A 19572-nucleotide genomic window follows, 5' to 3' on the forward strand; every position below is an offset into this window, starting at 1 on the left:
TAAATCCAACTGGTCAAACATGGAGTTGGTGGTGTGATGGTATGGGGGTGTATGTCGTCAAAAGGAGTTGGAAATTTTTACATTATTGATAAAGTCATGGATAAGTATGTTTATCTGGATATTCTGAAGAAAAATCTACGAGACAGTGCTCGAAATTTAAAGCTTTCTAATACCTTTATTTTCCAACAAGACAACGACCCTAAACATACAGCTAAAATTGTCAAGGAATATCTCCTCTATCACACTCCAAGACAGTTGCCTACTCCTCCACAGTCACCAGACCTCAATCCAATTGAACATTTGTGGCGCAAAATTGGAGAAACGAATTTGAAAACACAATATTACATCGCGAAATAAGCTAATTAGTAAATTGCAGGAAGAATAAGCGAAATTTACGTCGGATGACACTGAAAAACTAGTTCAATCAATGCCCGGGATGTCTGCAAGCTGTTTTGAAGAATAAAGGATATCCTACAAAGTATTGAAGTAATGTAAAAAACTTATATTTTGCTTTTTTTTTTTTTTAAAGTGTACGCAGACTAATTGGAGGGAATTTCTGGGCTTTTTTGACAAAATATATTTTTGAAAAAATGTAAAAAGTATTACACTGATATTATTTACTTTTTATTTAAGCTTACAATTTTAGCTAATAGAAGAAAAAAAATGCAATGATTAAAATATGTTTTTCTATGCTTTAAGTGTTTTTTTAATTTAAAATTTAGTCTGTACACAGACTTTTGTGACTAACTGTATGAATTTTCACCAGTAGTTAATGGGTTGCTCCTGGCAATTACAGTAGACTCCCGATTATCCGCACCTGCCGCACATTTTTTTTTTTTTTTTTTTTTTTTTTTTTTTTTTTTTTACAAGCGTAAAACAAAGAAAATAAAAATGTTCACAAAACTGAGCGAAAAGTTAAATTTGCTAACATTGTGCTTATTTATGGCAAAAAAAATCCAGGGCTCTTGTGCCCGCTCCACCGCCCTCTCTCGTCTTAATCTTACTCACACGTCCACTTCTTCCCTTTCGCCATTGTTAGTTTAAGCCTGATAGTGTTTGCGAACCGGTCGGAGTTAATTTCTTATCTTTTATTGTGTTCAGTGCTTGTGCTTTTTGGTTTTGTGCTTTTCGTTACTGATTTAAAATGTCATGAAAATGAAAGAAAGTTGTGTTGATGATTGTGCAAAAACTAGAATTAACTTCCAAAGTAGCAAACGGCGCTACAAGGCAGCAGATGGAATTGGATTATGGAATCGCGGAAACAACAGTGCGTGACATTCTAAAGCAAAAAGACAAACTAGTGAACTTTGCATCAATGTCGGACAGTGCTTCCGCAATAAAACGCGAAAAACTATGAAGGGTTCTACCTTTGATGAGCTAGACACAGCATTGACAGAGTGGTTAGCTCAAGTTCGAAAAGAGGGTACTCCTGTAAATGCCCCTAGCGGCGAAGGCAAAATTCTTTTTTGAGTTGTTAGGCCTGAAAGGAGTTTTTGATGCGTCTTCTGGCTGGTTGACTCGTTTTAAGCAGCGACAAGGAATTCAAGAAATTAGACTTCATTGGGAGAAACTTAATGGTGACCAATAAGCAGCCGACGATTTCCACCATGAATTTGAAGAATTTGTTTTAAAAGAAGAGCTATCTTTTGAACAAATTTACAATGTCGACAAATCGGGACTTTTGTGGAAATGGCTTCCCACTCGCACTTTAGCATTTGAAAGTGAAAGTAAAGCGGCGGGTCATAAAAGTAGCAAGGAAATGATCACTATCATGTCTTGCAGTAACGCTACCGGTGGACATAAACTTATACGTGTTGTCATTGGAAAATTAAAAAAATAAAAAAGGAGATCTTTCAAAGGCACAAGGATAGAAAATTTGCCCTTTGATTACTTTAACCAAAAAAAAAAGAATGGATGAACCGAAACATTTTTCAAGATTGGTTCGAAAAAATCTTTGTTCTTCAAGTGCGTAAACATCTTAAATCGAAAAACCTGCCTGAAAAAGCTGTTCTACTGATCGACAACGCACCTTCTCACCCAGCAACAAGCATGCTAAAGTCTTCTGATAGACAAATTTTTGCAAAGTTTGTTCCCCCAAACACTGCGCTAATCCAACCCATGGACCAAGGAATCATTGCAACAATGAAGAGAACATACCAAACCAAGCTGCTAATGACCAAAATTGAAGAAGGTTATGATCTGAAAGCGTTTTGGAAACACTACACAATCTTGGACTGCATCTACGATATTGCATCTGCATGGGACTCTGTGAAACCGTCAACCCTCACAAAATCATGGAGAAAACTTATGCCTAATGCTAAAGCAAAAAACAACCTAACAACAACCCCTTTGAGTTGTGAAGAAGAGAATGAAGATGTAGACATGCCCACGGCAACTCTTGCCGATATCGTGAAAACAGTTCTGGGTGGTGAGAACGTCGATGCTGAAAACAAACGAGTGGTTGGAGTGTGAGTTCAATGAACCTGGCTTCAAACGCTTGACAGATGACGAAATTGTGAAGAAAGCAAGAGGAGAGACTAAGAATGAATGAAAGCAAAGAAGAGCCCACTGTGCAGATGCGGAAGACACACGAAGCGGCGGCCCAAAAGCGGCCGAGCGTCAAAGTCCCTTAACACTGGTAGTTCGGTCCGAGGTTCGAATTCCGCGAATGGGCTTGCTGCATGGGAATTTTCGGGGTTTTCCCCCATGTGTAACGTGTATACAAGCCAATTTCCCTTAGAAAGTCCTCCACGAAGGCATCCCTCCTTAGGCAGATAGCCCTCAAGGCTTTTCCATAATCACACACACATGAAGTGGCTTTGCAAAAAGTCGACAGACTGCAAGCTATTTGGAAGAACAAAACGATGCGGAGTTGGCCAAGAAACTTATGCTACAAAAAATGCAATCTCGGATCAAGAGAAAATGCTTCCAAAGCAAGAAGCAATGACTGATTTCTTCAAAAAGGTGTAGCTTTACAATTATGTTTTGTAATTACATAATACATTTCAGTATTAAAACAGTACATATGTATTAATTTTTCTGTGTATCCTTGACGCTTCTCATAAGTACAAAGCACTTTTCTGTTTTCAGTAACAAAATTCATTTTAGGTTAGTTTTGAGTGATATACTAAAATATTAAGTGTTAGTTAAACATTTTTTGCTGTTTATTATATGTTTTATTGTACATAAAATGATTTTTCGAAGTTGGAATAACTGTTTTCTCTTTTGCTACACCCATTTTTAGCTTTTTTCCGATTATCCGTGATTTTTGTTATCCGCAGCGGCTGCGCCACCCAAATCCGCGGCTAATCGGGAGTGTACTGTACTTTTTAAAAGGCCTATATTCCTTATTTAAAGGAAACTTGCTTTTTTAACTGCATTAAAACGTTCTATCTCAAAAATAATTATTATTATTAGCATTTTTTCAGTCTCTAAAACATATTTAGTACATTAATGAATGATCAAATTATCTATTTCATGACGAAGAAAAATATTTAGTGTAAACTATGATAACAACATTAAAAGTGCATTGCAAAATAACATTTAAAATACAAAATTCATGCATTCAAAACCATTAAGAAAAATATTGAACTGTTATGCTGTCATTTCTTGAACAGCAATTTCATATTTTTGTAATCCAGAAATTTTAAACAAAATTTAGATGTAAAAGTATAAAGTCTACAGCATATTTAATAATTTTGTCTCATTGGGAAATGAACCTGAGTAAGTTCAGACAAAGACAATCATTTTGTGTTTTCGAATGATGAAGTGCTATTAGGAAAAGTGAAAATGCAAATAGTTATTCTTTATCACATACTTGAAGCACATTAAACACAGATTGACGACCTTGAACAAACAGTGCTTAAGCATTAAATTACTTTAATGATTTAAAGCACACTTCCTTCCCCTCCTCCTAAATGCTGAAAATGTAACTGACAAAATCTCCTAAGCAGATTAGCTTTGAATTGACAGAGTAATGCTACATTTTATTTCACTGGAGTTGGAACTTTCAAACCTGCAGATAAGCAGGCACATTTATTTGAATTTTGTAGATATTTTATGGAAATCCAGTTGGGGAGTAAGTTTTCCAATGAGATGAATAACACCTTATCCAGTAGTGTCGACTAAACTGTTATGATAATTTAGTTCATTGCAGAAATTTGATATAAGATGACTTCTTGACTAGGGAAGACATTTAGCAGTTGCCAGTGGATTAAGGCCCGGAAATCACTGAAAATATCGATTATGTAGTAGAAGTTGCTGGGAACTTTTGAAGAATCACAAAATCACTTGATAATTGAAACATATCTTTATTACTGGTTGATTACTCTATTGAATAGCTCAGCACAATGGGGGCAATTCGCACCCTGCAATTGTCATTTCAACATATTACATTTTAAAAATGAATAGAAGCAACTGAGCTAGAGACATCCCTTAGCTAGTAAGCATAGGCAGAGAAAGAGAGAGCGTAATTGGACTGCAGCAGTAGCTATAGTAGAATTTTTCTTTAATCGGATTGCCTAAAAATTATATACAGTGCAGGAGGTTAAGGTGACATAATGTGGAATTAGTTTTCAGATATGATGCAGTTTCAAAAAAGTTATTACAATTTTTAGAATAGAAATGGAAACCAAAAGAGGAGTTAGAGGCTGTTGCTAATTTAATGTATAATTCAGAGTTACATATTTTTTATCTTGCACATATATAGCTTTGCATTCAGTTATTTGGGTATATTCCCTCTCTTAAGTTTGTCACTAAAAATGCACTCAGTTAAAGTAACTTTTCATATTATTATGTCAATTACAGTCAAAAGTCATTAATTCGGACACTCAAAATCCCGACCTCAAAGCTACAAACTTTCTGTGCATGCGTCGCGATGATGCATGCGCGTAAGACCTTTACGACTGCGCATGTGCAAAATACGTTTACGAATGCGCATTTAATGTATAATGGACGGTATAAGCTAAGCTAAAATTATTTAATTCAGTTAATGTTGCAGATTGTGTTGTTCCTTAATCTTCGAATTGGATTCGGCTTATTATTTTTCGCAGACTGTTAGAGCAGTTTTATAAAAGTAAGCTTGAACTTTTGATTATATCAAATAGAATTTTTGATATATATTTACTAATATGTAAAGGATCTACAAAGCGAAAGTATGTTTTGAAGTCCATTTAACAAAAAGTGGAATTGCTGCAAAAAATATATAAAAACATATCCTTTGTTTATCTAAACTTTGTTTATCTTTAACGCCGCAGCACGCAATGAATTGGAAGTTGATCTGTCAGCACTATCCTTATCTTCAGAGCAGATGTTTTTATTTTATTTGGCTTATAATTCCTTACTAAATGTAGTATTTCATCTGGTAAAATCCTAGTATACGGTGCAGCCTTGGCACGACTTTGAAAATTATCGCCAACACCAAAAATGACCTAAAGAACGTCTATATATATATATATACAATACACTATATACTATGTGTGTATATACATAGTATATACTATGTTTAACTATATATTTTCTTTGAATGACCCGTTAACTACTCAGCGCAATGTCCGTTTTTTACTGCTCATCATAAAGTTGCCAAAAGTAGCCAAATCCTGTGTCCACCGGATACTAGGATTAAACCATTTCATCTCGATGTACTCCGTCTTTGATATGATTTAAATCAAATTCCTTGTCATTATAATTCGCTTCCGATAGTGAAGAAAGTGACAGAGGTTATTGAAAACAAAAAAATTTCGATTGACAAATTAGTTGGTATTCTCGACACAGCAATTATAGGACTTGAACAGTGGAACTTTGTAACTGAACAAGAACTTATGTCTGTTTATAGAATTAAAGAGAATGTATTATCACATAAAATACAAAACAACTTAAACAACTTACATTGAAAGAAATGTTTAATAAAGTAAACAAATAAATATTAAGCTTTTTTTTTTTTTTTTTTTTTTTTTTTTTTTTTTTTTGGTAAATTTTGATACCCTTTAGATCATAATTGCTCTTTATTTCATAAATTACGGTTTCATATTTTTAATTTTATAATTTCTGCATGCCATCTTACCAGATTTAAACTGATGATCTATAATCCGGAAAAATCGATAATCCGGAATCGCCGAAGTCCCAACGAATCCGGATTAACGACTTTTGACTGTTGTAATTATATAATTGAGAAAATGTTCATAATATCAGTAACTGTGATTCGAACCCAAAATCTATACCTGAATAAAGAAGAGATATTTATATATTGATTAAATTTTGTATCTGAACTTGAAAAAAAAATTATATATTTGATTGCAGGATAAATTTCATGCAGAATCTGATGTTAGAACCTTGAAACGTTTTGAAGACTTGCCAAATTTTGAGTCAGAAAATGTTGAAAATCTTGGAGATCTTTTTATTGGTTTTTTGAAATACTTTGCTGTGGAATTCAAGTATGTAATTACATGGTTTGCTTTAATTTATTGTAAATTTTAGCCCCAAAATGCTATTAGGCTCGGAAATTAATTTTGTGTCATCTACTGTAGATGCATTTTTTCGCTTTTCATTTGAATCTATTGCGATTTGGTAAAATGTAAGATATTTATCTTTCAGAGGTAATCAGTCTGTTATTGATTACCAAATTAAGCTATTTAAAAGAAACAGATGCAGTATTTAATATTAGTTTTTTACATTTCATTCTGATATTTGAATAAAAATGTATTCAATTCATGATATAGTTAATTGAAGACATTAAATATTTATAGAGAATTACATATTTTTGACTCTTTAGATATGCAGAAGATATACAGCCATTCATGTTAATCTAAATGTATATTCATGTAGTATCCTATGAAATGTTTCATAATTTCTTTTGGGCCATCATTGTTAATAATCTCTACTAATATAAACTTTAAAAGAGCTCTTTTGAGAAACTGTTAAAATCTGAAGCCTTTCAGATTTTTTCCTCCCTTTCAAAAACATTTCTGTGAAATATATCTTTGTAGAATTCTTCAGCACATACTTCAGCTGTATCACCAAGGGTTTTTTTTTCTCTTCCAGTTACTACAAAAATGTGATGTCTGTTCGCTTAGGATCTGTTATACCAAAGGAAATTGCTATGATGAATCCATCTCCACGAAACAAAAAAGCCCATTGGAAACTTTTATGTATAGAAGGTATGGGAGTAATTTTTATAGCTCATTAAAATATTTGATACTTTCTGATTATTCGCACCCATATCCAAAAAATTGTCAGTTTTTGAGAACTGATTTTTTTTTTTTTTTTTTTTTTTTTTTTTTTTTTTTTTTTTTTTTTTTGCAAGCCACGACTCAAAACACAACAGACATCAAAAATTTCAGTGCATTAAGAATTATAGAATATAACAGTCAGTTAATAAAATTAAAAACTTCGAAAACACTCATGTAAAATTTTTTACCTCCCTTCTTTTGTTGTTTTTCTCATGTACCCAGTGATCTGTTTAAGCTTAAAAATACTTTTGCATGCGTACAGGTTCATAATAGATTGAGTACACATAGCACCGATTATAGGTTGATAAAATTTATTTTATCAAAAGAAGCACTTCAGTGTTTTGGAACTTCCCACAAAAATAGTTGTACAACTCATCACAGTATCACAGAGAACAATCAGTAATTGGACTTCAAACTGCTAAGAATATTTAACACAATGCAAGGAAAACTCATCTAAGGGGTGAAGCTAACCCACAGGTATCTCGGTACATCGACTCCCACTAAACTAACAATTGAAAGCAAATGCTGCCTCTAATCTTACATACCGTCTTTTTCTGAAAATAAGACATCCTCCGAAAATAAGCCCTATCGTGATTTTCGGAACTTTTTTGTAAAATAAGACATCCCCCGAAAATAAGCCCTAGTTAAAATAATGTGACAAAAAGAATCCGTTAAAAAATTCTGTTGATTTATTAAGTATAAGTAATAATACGTTTAGCTTTTCTAATACTCGTATTTCAGAGAAATATTTGAAACAAAATATTCCAAGAAATTAATTGTTTACCTCTACAGTTCGTTTCAAATTAATTCTTGGAATTTATCTTAACCGCAGTACAAGCAGTTGAACAAGCAGTTCACCATTTGCCCCGAGAGAGATATGTTCACAGGAAAGGCATCGTCATCCGTTAGCGTCGGCAGACTCTCCTCGGGGTGAAATTTGGGCCAATCGTAACCCCGAGACACATACGACGCAGCGACGATGGCTATTTTGCAAGACATGAGAGATTTGGACCAATGATTCAACAGGAAATGGATTTGAAGAAAATCAGAATATAATTCAGAATTTTATTTATGACGATGTTCCAGAAGAAGATGACATGACTTGAATTGAATAAATTTAAATTTCTGTATTCTGTGTAAAATAAATATTAAATAAAAATATATAAATATACTTTTATTTTTGCCCTCCCCTGAGAATAAGCCCTAGCGTGTATTTTGGACCAAATTTGATTGTTTATGAAATATTTGTTAGTTTGATACATTTATATTTACCGTATTGGCAACACCAAGTTCTCTCTTCTCTGTGTGCTAGCTATGGATGCCAATGTAATGTTGTGCACGTGTTGTTAAGTTTCAATAAAAAATGTGAAAAGATACGTTTCTTATTTTTTGACTTGCTTCTTCATATGATATTGATTTATTTAACATGGTAGCAGAGTGTGGTTTGTGAATATGAATGAAGAATTTAGTAGTTATAATTTGTTTTAAAAGTTACCGGTACTAGCGTAAAAATGGCATGTACAAGAAGCAGCGATATCGGCATACCGCTGTTTGATGGTTCAGACTATTTTAATTGGAAAGTGCGTATAATGAAATTTCTTCAATTTAAAAAGTGTAAAGATGTGGTTCAGCGAAAAGTCAGTGAAAATGATGACGTGGAAAAATGGGAAGAAAAGGATATCCAAGCTACAAATTACATTTATGGCGCCATAACAAACAAGCAATTGGAATATATTCACGAGTGTGAGACTGCATTTGATATAATTATGAAATTTGATGCAATGTATTTAAAAACTTCAACATCTCTACAAATTGTTTGTCGAAATAACTTAGAATGTGTTAAACTGAAAAATTATAATGATGTAAATATATTTTTCGATGATTTTGAGAAGTATGTGAACGAACTGAAACATGCCGGCGCCACCGTGACGGAACAAGAAAAATTGAACTATATGCTAAGAGCATTACCTTCAAATTACAGTCACATTGGTGACTTAGTAGATGTATTACCAGAGAAGGACAGAACAGTCGATTACCTAAAGAGCAAAATCAAATCAAAATTACTTGAAGAGAAAAATGGTTATGAAGATTGTGCACCAGCAGAAAAATCAAATGCGTTCAAAATTGAAACAAGCAAATTGGGCCCACAAGGGAATGTCTGTTATAACTGTGGAAAACCTGGTCACATTAAAAAGAATTGTTGGCATGTCCATCAAAGGAACTATCGTTGTAATGGCTCCACTAATTATCGCGGTCGAAGTTCTTCAAACAATCGAGGACGTAGTCGGGCTTTTAGTGGACATCGTGAACGTGGAGCATACTCTAACCAGAGAATAAACACTCATCAAGGCAATAGTTTTCACACCACTGTTATTAAAAGTAACATGACAAGTTCCAGTGCAAATACTGTGACGAATAAAAATGAAATCGATTGGTTACTGGATAGCGGATGCACAGACCACATTATAAACAGTGATGAATATTTCAAAGAGCAAGTCACTTTGAAGGATCCTATTCAAGTGAAAGTCGGTGACGGAAGGATTTTGAAAGCTACAAAGGTTGGCAATATAATAGTTTCTTTTCCTGTATATAACTCTGAATCTATTGTAACATTGAAGAATGTATTTTATGTAAAAGAAATGAAAGCAAATTTATTAAGCTATTCGAAGATTACTGATAATCATAAAATAGTTTCAAAAGAAAAGTTTTCTAAAATATATGATGTCAATGGTTCATTAGTAGCAGTAGCAAAGAAAGAAGAAATATTATATAAAGTAAAGAGTTATGTTAAAAATAGTAAAATATTTGCAAATTTGACCAACAATAAGTTAACGTTAAAAGAAAAATTGCACCGTTCATTTGGACATGTAAATTTTAAATATCTGGATATTATGTGCAAAGATCAGCTATTAGAAGGAATCCCTAAAGAAATAGAAACCGAATATATGAAGTGTGCCATATGTATTGAAAATAAAATGCGCAATTTACCATTCAAGAATAATAGAAGAAAAGCAGAAGATATTCTGGAGATTATACATACAGATGTAAATGGACCTCACAGAACAATTGGATGTAATGGTGAGAAATACTTTGTGAGTTTTATTGATGATTATAGCAAGTTGGCAAAAATTTATTGTATCAAATCTAAGGATCAAGTCTTTGATTGCTTAATTGAATATGTAAATGAAATTCAAAATTTAACAGGGAAGACTATCAAAGAACTAAGATGTGATAATGGTAGTGAATATATGAATAGCAAGATATACAAATTTGCAAGAGAAAAAGGTTTCAAGATAAAGTCATGCCCACCATATGTACACGAATTAAATGGTACTGCTGAGTGTTACAACAGAACTATAATGGATATGGCAAGATGTCTTTTAGCCGAAGCAAAAGTTGATAGACGTTACTGGCCTGAAGTAATTAAAGCTGCTGCTTATTTGAAAAACAGGACATTAACAAATACTATTGTAAAGAAGACACCATATGAAATATTTTTCAATAGGAAACCATCTGCTAATGAATTGAAATTATACGGAAGTAGAGTGTATGTAAGAATACCAGAAGAAAAGAGAAAGTCGAAGTGGGATAAAAAGGCTGAATTTGGAATTTTACTTGGGTATACAGAAGTTGGATATAGAGTTTTGATGAATAACAGAATAATAGTTTTCAGACATGTTGATATTATTGAAGAAGACATAATGTGTGTAGGTTGTGATGATGAAGATAAGAATGATGATACAAATAAGAAGAATGAACCTCAAGAAGTGTCGTGTGAATCAAGTAACGATAACTCCAAGGACAGTGTGATAAATGAAGATGAAACAAAAAGTGGAATGAGACCAAGAAGGCAAATCAAACCACCAGTTCGATTTCATGAAGAATTCGGGTACTACTGTGTTAGTGCAAATTTTTGTGATGCTACAGTTCCAGGTAACTTTGAGGACGCGACAACATGCAGTGAGGCTGGACATTGGAAAGAGGCAATGGACAGTGAAATGAACAGTCTTGTTAAAAATAACACTTGGACACTAGTGACTAAACCAGAGGATAAAGCAATTCTAGATGTGAAGTGGGTATTCAAAAGAAAACCAGGTAATGTTTTTAAAGCTAGATTAGTGGTTCGAGGTTTTCAGCAAAAAGATAGTATTGAGGACACTTACTCCCCTGTCATCAAGATGCAAACTTTAAAATTGTTACTTTCATATTCCTGTCAGTATAATTTAAATATTCATCAAATGGATGTTGAGACTGCCTTTTTAAATGGTTATATTGTGTCTGAGGTTTATGTTAAACAGCTACAAGGCTATGATGATAATTCGAATAGAGTGTATAAATTAAAGAAAGCACTATATGGGTTGAAAGAAAGCCCTCGTGCTTGGTATGAGTGCTTTAACGAGTATATTGAGAGTCTAGGATTTCATAGAAGTAAATATGATTATTGTCTTTATGTAAAATCTGAAAATGATGTATTTGTATATATTCTTTTATTTGTTGATGATTTGTTGATATGTTGCAGAGATACTCGGGTAATTAATGATATTAAGGAACAACTTCATAAAAAATTTAAAATGAAGGATTTAAGTAAAGTAAAAATCTACATTGGAATTGATATTGAATATGATAATGAGAAAAGTAATATCTTAACACTGAGTCAGGAAAATTATATTGAATCTTTAGCTAAACTGTATGGTATTAAAAATTCAAAGCTTTATGATACACCAATGGAGACTAATCTTAAACTAAGCCAATCTAATTTAAATCAAAATGTCAAATATAGAAATCTAATAGGAGCACTCTTGTATATTAGTCATGGTACTAGACCAGACATATCTTTCAGCGTAAATTATTTAAGTAGATTTCAAAATTGTTACGATGAGACACATTTCAAATATGCTTTGAGAGTTTTAAAGTATTTGTACTTAACAAAACATCTAAAATTAACCTATGGTAAAAATCTTAAAACTGATATTATGAATTGTTATGTTGATGCTGATTGGGCAGGTGATATTGTTGACAGAAAGTCAACTACTGGGTTTGTTATTGAATTATTTGGTAATCCAATTTACTGGAAATCCAAAAAGCAAAATTGTGTGACAAAATCTTCCACTTTTGCCGAATATATTGCTTTATCTGAGGCTGCAACAGAAATTAATTTCTTGAAAAATGTTGTGAATGATGTTTTTGCTGATATAACTCACCCCATTAAAATTTATGAAGATAATTCAGGAGCTTTGGCTATTGCTAATTATGGGAACTTCACTAAAAATTCAAAACACATAGAAGTTCAATATCACTATGTTCACGAAAATGTTCAAAATGGAGTAATTGAAATTGTAAAGATTGATTCAGAATCAAATATTGCAGATATCTTTACTAAGTCTTTAGGAAAGATTAAATTTATGAAATTTAGAGAAGGTTTGAAATTGAAATAAATTTTGTATACTGTTTATTTAAGTGATGTTTATTTAAATATATTTGCTTGAAATGAAATAGATTTTGGTAATGTCCTTATGTAAACTAAATTGTGTTTAACTTTGATTTTAACATTTAAGTTAATGAAAGAAACTTTTTTTAAAATAATTTGTGTTAAGTGTTGAATGTTATTGTTTATATCTATGCGTAATTGTAAATGGTAATAAAGATGAAAAGATTGCTTATATCTATGTTTGTTTGTAATTAGTAAATATAAATGTAAGGAGGCGTGTTAGTTTGGTACATTTATATTTACCGTATTGGCAACACCAAGTTCTCTCTTCTCTGTGTGTGAGCTATGGATGCCGATGTAATGTTGTGCACGTGTTGTTAAGTTTCAACAAAAAATGTGAAAAGATACGTTTTTTATTTTTCGACTTGCTTCTTCATATGATATCGATTTATTTAACAATATTACTTCATAGAATATGAGCTTTTGCCTTCTCTACTGTTAGGCAAAATACACTTTTTATGATTCCTTACCAGTGGCGGCTCGTGGCTAAAATTAGTGGGGGTCCAAAAAAATTTAACCTTTGTTTTAAAATTGTCTAAAAGGAAATAAACATGTATAAAAAGAAAATTTATTTTGAAACTTCATGAAATCTTACAAGAAAAAAAAATTAAACATTTCTTAATTACTTTAACCAAAATTGTTAGTTAAATCTTTGTCTATTCATTTAAAAATGAAATCCATTCTTCTTGTTTTAATTTGCACGACAAGATCAATAATTTTCTCCTTGATCTCTGGATGACAACTGAGGAAATTTTTCTTTATTGAAATCAATGCAAGTGCATTTAGTCTTTCCGAATTCCTAGTCCTTCTTAGAAAAGTTTTCATTCTTTTCAATGTTGAAAAACAGCATTCTGCATCTGATGTAGTCATGAAAACTCTCAAGAGAATTTTTTTGTCTGTTTCGTAATTTCACTAAGAACATCATCTAGATTATTTTTTTAGATAAATTTCTGTAGCTCGATTAATTTTCAGTATTCATGGATATCAGACCTACAATAGAATACTTCCAGTTCAGTTTCAAGCTTTTCTTTGTCAGTCATTAAATATGCTTCAGTGGTCTGTACAATTTCTTCTGTAGAGTGTTCATTCCTAAAACTAGCGAAGCATTTCTTGTTTAACAATTTAGCTGCTGCTAAGTGTTTAGTGGAAGAATATCTGTGCATTATATCAATACATAGTATAAAGTCACATATTTCCTTAGCTTCTGCCATCAGTGTCTTTCAAAAATTCTTACAGAACTTTGAGTTTCTTAGTTCTAAAATAGCAGTTTTGAAATTTGTTATATATTTTTTAACTTTAAACAACACACTAATTTCTCTGGATTGCATTTAGTTGTATATTATTTCAACATGAGGCATCTGATAAAAAAGCTCTAACCAAAATTTGAAATTATCATCATATAGGTTTTTTTTTTTTTAAATTCCTGTTGCTTTTGCAATAGTTTGATTTGCATTTGATGTTGATTGAATTTCAGTAAGGCAATTTTTAAAGGTTGCAAATTTTCATGAACTCTGTTTATGGTCCGTATGATGAAGTTCCACCTCGTGGAGGAATACCACACGCGTGGAGTAAAAAGAAATCACGTTTCTAACAACATGCCAGAATTTCAGCACTGCAAGAGCGACAGTGCTCTTCTCACATCTCGGCTCGCGTACTGTTTTCTGTGCGTGCATGCGCAGAACAGCCAAGCACCCCGTCGCTGGGACTGAGAAGCGCGCAGTTCCAAACAAAGAATTTCGTACCTTTTTCACAAAGTAGGGGATGGCAACTGACCTTAAGCTTACGGATTATGTATTGTAAAAGTATAAAGAAAGAATTAAAGACTAAAGGGCACACTATATTAGATATTAAAAATAATAATAAGTGGAAATAGGGGGTGCTGCAGTTCCACAGTGCTTATTACAAGCCGCCGCTGTTCCTTACAACAAAAATAAATGGCACTCACTACTACAAAAAGGAAAAAAAAAAAAAACCTAAAGACTGTCAAATCTGAAGGTGGAAATCAATGCTCACCTGCTGCAGATGTGCATACTCGGGTTGACATATAAATATATTTTGGCAACATCATGGGTTGCCTATTTTTGCAATGTGGCATGTTGCTTGGTGAATACTCTTCAGATTGATGGCAGGCAGTCAGAAAATACCAAATGTTTTAACCAACAGAATATATGAATTTATCTGAAATAATATTTGTGTATATTTAATTAAGCCTTAATGTCCAACTGATAAAAAAACAAAGTTTGTTTGTTTAAAAGAAACATTATTAAATGATCTGTTTACTGTCAAAACTGCTTAGAGTATAAGTATTCAAGAAAAGGGAGTATGCAGTATTGATTTATTTAAGTGCATAGAAATGGGGGGGGATAAAAATCCATAATAACTAAAAAAATTTGTTAAAAGAAATGAATAAATGGATATGAATGTAATTTATATAAAAATGAATTGCAAAGACAAGGCATAATTTTGATGAAAAAGTAAAAATTGGATCTAACCTTCCTAAAAAATGACCTAGTGTCATATTGATAATAGCAATCAGGATCAGAATAATACTGAAGTAAATAAAGTCCCTTATAAGAAATCTGTTATATGTCATATCTGTTCATGATATCTGCCAATATGATAAGCTATGTAATATCTTTTCAGTGGTATTCTGATTTAGGACAGTTGATGTGGAACTGTACACTGCCCATGTAAAAATTTGAGCTACCATAATTTTGTATAGATAAGCCATCCTGGCATATATGTTCCACACAGGATGATTGACTTTAAAAAAATATAAGTTAGTCAAATAAGCTACACCACCATATACACCACAGCAGAGCATTCTGAAACATGGAACTCAATATCAATTTATTCAGTAATCCCCTTCTATGTTGATGAATCATTCATAACATTTTATAACATTTAAAAACAACATAATATAAACTGTAATTAAATAAAAAGTAAATGATTTTACTTTGTACTTGCCAGAACAAACGGATTTCTAATAGATGTTATTTTTACATTTTCTACAAACTTTGTATTTAATTGTAAACTACCATATTGTGAAAAAGAATACATAAATTACATAATCTAACAGAATTTTTATAATTAAAATAAACTACATGTATTTATATAAAACCTTCAAAATTCAACTTCGTAATGTCTGAATTGAAAGCTTAACAAATAATCATCAAAGTCATTTTCATCATTCTGTTCTAAACCACTTTCAGTGTCACTATCTTTATTTATTTTTTGTGATGATTTTTAATTTAATGAAAGATGATATGATCGTGCAGTTCAGACAGATTGTTGTGCTTTACAACCCACAAGGCAAAGTCTTCATACAAAGCTTCTCTCACCTGTCTGAGATTGTCAGCAGCGTGAAATTGATAAACATATTTCAGAATGATTAGAGAATCAAAGGATATGCCTTTATCCATTTTTTGCAGCAATTCCACTTTTTGTTTGATGGACATCAAAACATGCTTCGGCTTTGTAGATCCTTTGGCAGCTCCAGCATCGGAAATTCTATTTGACATAATCGAAAGTTAAAAGCTTACTTTTATAAAATTGCTCTAACAGTCTGCAAAAAATAATAAGCCGGATGCAATTCAAAGATTAAGGAACAACACAATCTTCAACATTAACTGAAATAGATAATTAGATAATTTTAGCTTAGCTTATACCGTCCGTTCTACATTAAACGCGCATGCGTAAACGTATTATGCGCATGCGTAAAAGCATCATGCATTGACGCATGTGCAGAAAGTTTGTAGCTTTGAGGTCCAGATTATAGATAATTCCGGATTGCGTCTGGATTAACGACTTTTGACTGTATTTACCCTCTTTTCAAATTTTGTTCTTTAATTTTCGTAGATGTGTACTCCAAAAAGCTTTTTCAAGCCAATCTACAGGAAGCTTCTGGTTAACTGTTGTTTTAATTTTGACAGATAATTTCTTTCACTTTATGAACCTGAAAACAAAAATTAGGTCTTCCAACAAAGTTTTTAAGGGCCATTTATTGAGCTGTTACTTTTGCTTTAAGGCAAATTCTAACTATTGATATTTATAAGCCTTTTTTTTTTTTTTTTTTTTTTTTTTTTACCTGCTCTATTGTCCATTTCTCGAAATTGTTTTACAAAACAGGTCAAGCTATGACACCAGTCCAACAAGATCTGTACTTCTTAGACATTTTCTCTAATGCTTCTTGTTAAGAGTGCTTGTTTCATTGCTGAATGCATGTAACTTGGAATTCTCTAGTTGCAGCCTGATTTCCAGTTTCTCATGCTTTTTTCACTGCCAGAAGCTTAAAAGCAGCTGTATAACTCCTTCTTTGAACCATACTACTAATTTGTGAGCGCAAATGATAAAGTAAACAATAAGCCACAAAGCAGTGAGACACATGTAAGAATAAACACAAAATTCGGTGAAATAAAAGTCCTGTGAAACTTAACCCTTTGACACGCGGTGGTCGCGCCTTGAAACCACCAATTTTCAAATTTTTTTCTCCTCTTCTTTCCGAAATTTTTGAGTGAAAATCAATTGATTACTGATCTTTTACCTCTAAATAACACAAAATGACTGCAGAATTATAAATGTTTTATGTCTTAGTACTTCAAATCGGATGCCTTTTAAAATTCGTTTTCAATGAGACAAAATAACTTCCTTTTATTAATATAAACAACTTTAAATTTCAAAAGTTATTCATCGCACATCATGATTTCTATCATAAACAATAAAAAATAGCAATAATTAAACAGCATATATAAAAAAAAAAAACTCTATATGTATGGCATTTGCTTTGTGGTTTCAGGGTGCGACCACTGCCCCTCTAGAGCATTGAGACACAATGAGGCTTGGTGGTTGCACCTTGAAACCACTGCTCTTCACAATGGCGTATGCTTGCTTCTCAAATAGGAAAGTTTATTTTTACCCGGATATAGATAAGGGGTTTTGAAATCACAGAGTTATTTTATTACTAAACAATACATGCACCTGCCCAGTTAAAAGGTCTTTCTTTTCCAGAGACTTTTCTCTGACCTCAGCACACTTGCTCCCCAAGCTAGTATTGTGATTTTATAAATTATTTCCTGTGGTTTAAATTTAATGTAAATATACTTTGCTGTAATTAAAAATAGAAATCGTGTAAAGTTTTAATTAAATTAAACAAATTTTCTGAATATTTTGAGACAAAATACGAATAAAATAAGTATGAGTGGGAAACAGATGATCCGTACCAAAGCAAAAAGACCAAGCCCCCCCCCCTCCCCATTAACATAAAAAAACCATAAATGTCATGTGCCAGATGAAAAGAAACTAAATAACGCTGGACATATATTGAAATTTGGATCCAATCATTGTACATTTGTAGCACTACGAAGAAACATCATAGAAGATATATGTGCGAAACATGCAATGTACCAAAAAGACAAAACATGCTTTGAACAGTGTCACAGAAAATATTTTTTCTTTGAAATTAAAAAAAAAAAAAAAAAAAAAAACACTGAGTCTTTTTTTATCCTTATTTTACTGAGTTTTTTTTAAATCCATGTAGCAAAACGTCCTTATTATGTAGGTACTTTCACTGTTATAGAAAAATTGCTTAAATGTTTTTTTTTAATTTTTTCAGATGATTTAGTTTGTAAAATAATGTAAAATATATATATTATGTAATTCTTACATGCATTTTTTTTAATTCGTAAATTTCGTCATTTATTAGAAATGCACACGAAAAAAGGTAAGTTTTTTTTTTTTCCTACTACCTAGGTAAGTTGGAAAGTTTCAAAGTCCTAGACGTGCAGTGGTTTCACAGTGTGATCACCACCCACGAAACAATGGGCAAAAGTAGATTTTTTTTAATTCATATATTATTTGTCTCTAGGATCATAATATCCAATTTGTAGAGTTTTTAGTTTAAAAAATTATAAAAATAATATTGCGTGCACCCAAAGGGTTAAAAAGAAGATGAGGATCAGAAAGCACAGATAAAACCACAGAGTTCAGCAGAAAGTACATGCATTGCAATGTCTTTACGCCAAGTACACCCTGTTGCAGTTAGGTGTGTTTCACATGAATTCAAACTTGCTACGCTGGCTTACCGCAATCTGAGCGCTCGTATCAGGCTAAAACGTTGCAGTGAATTCTACATTAACTGTTTCACTTGCACTTAACAGTCTAAACTATTGAAGTTCTAAAAACAAAGTAAAATTCCTGTAGCTACGCCACAGACCTAATTTTCAATTTTTAAACAACATATTAAGTCATGAGTGTAAATGAATTTACGGTAAATGTTTACCACCCACTTCCCCTTAAAAGAAAACATTCTTGCAATTCATATCTTTCCAAACTTTTGTCAAATATCCTGTAGTTGCTAAGAATTAACTTATTTTGTACATAAATAAATAATACACATTAATATTTATTTTGTTATTTATAAAACTATATAACTATTAAATTAATGTAAAAGCATTTGTGCAGTTCTTAAAAGTGCTTAATTTTCTTCTGTTATCTCTGTCTCTTTTTTATAATTTCCTTTTACTTTTGTCATTATATGCTGCACATTTGACTTTTATTAGATATTTATAGAGTTCTAAAAATTCTCTTTTGATGTGATGAAATTTTTATTTAATTATTACTATTTTTAGTTGAGAAATTTAGTGTTGCAGTATTTAAGATATATATTATGTAATGGATTATTATGAATAATTTTAATTCTTTTTTATGAGAATTAATTTAATTTATGAGAATATTATTGAAAATTTATGCATATATTTATGTTTAGTTATATTCTGTTTTTACATACATTATGTATTCTTTAATAATATGTTAATAATATAATATGCTATGTATTATTTTCATATACAGTCAAAAGTCGTT

The 19572-nt window shown here is 31.9% G+C and overlaps 1 protein-coding gene across 2 annotated transcripts in view; it reads left to right on the forward strand.

Moving 5' to 3' along the window:
• The window catches only part of LOC118190531 (poly(A) RNA polymerase GLD2-A-like), a 103099-nt gene that overhangs the window by 80633 nt on the left and 2894 nt on the right, over positions 1-19572 (forward strand). For both annotated transcript variants that reach the window (XM_035361256.2, XM_035361255.2), the window contains 2 exons: positions 6298-6431; positions 7039-7154. In XM_035361256.2, the coding sequence (XP_035217147.2) occupies positions 6298-6431; positions 7039-7154 (250 nt within the window). The remainder of the gene's footprint in view (positions 1-6297; positions 6432-7038; positions 7155-19572) is intronic.

This window comes from Stegodyphus dumicola, chromosome 2, assembly GCF_044657685.1.
Source record: "Stegodyphus dumicola isolate Sdum_Otavi_A_Nest chromosome 2, ASM4465768v1".
Taxonomy (NCBI): Eukaryota; Metazoa; Arthropoda; class Arachnida; order Araneae; family Eresidae; genus Stegodyphus; species Stegodyphus dumicola.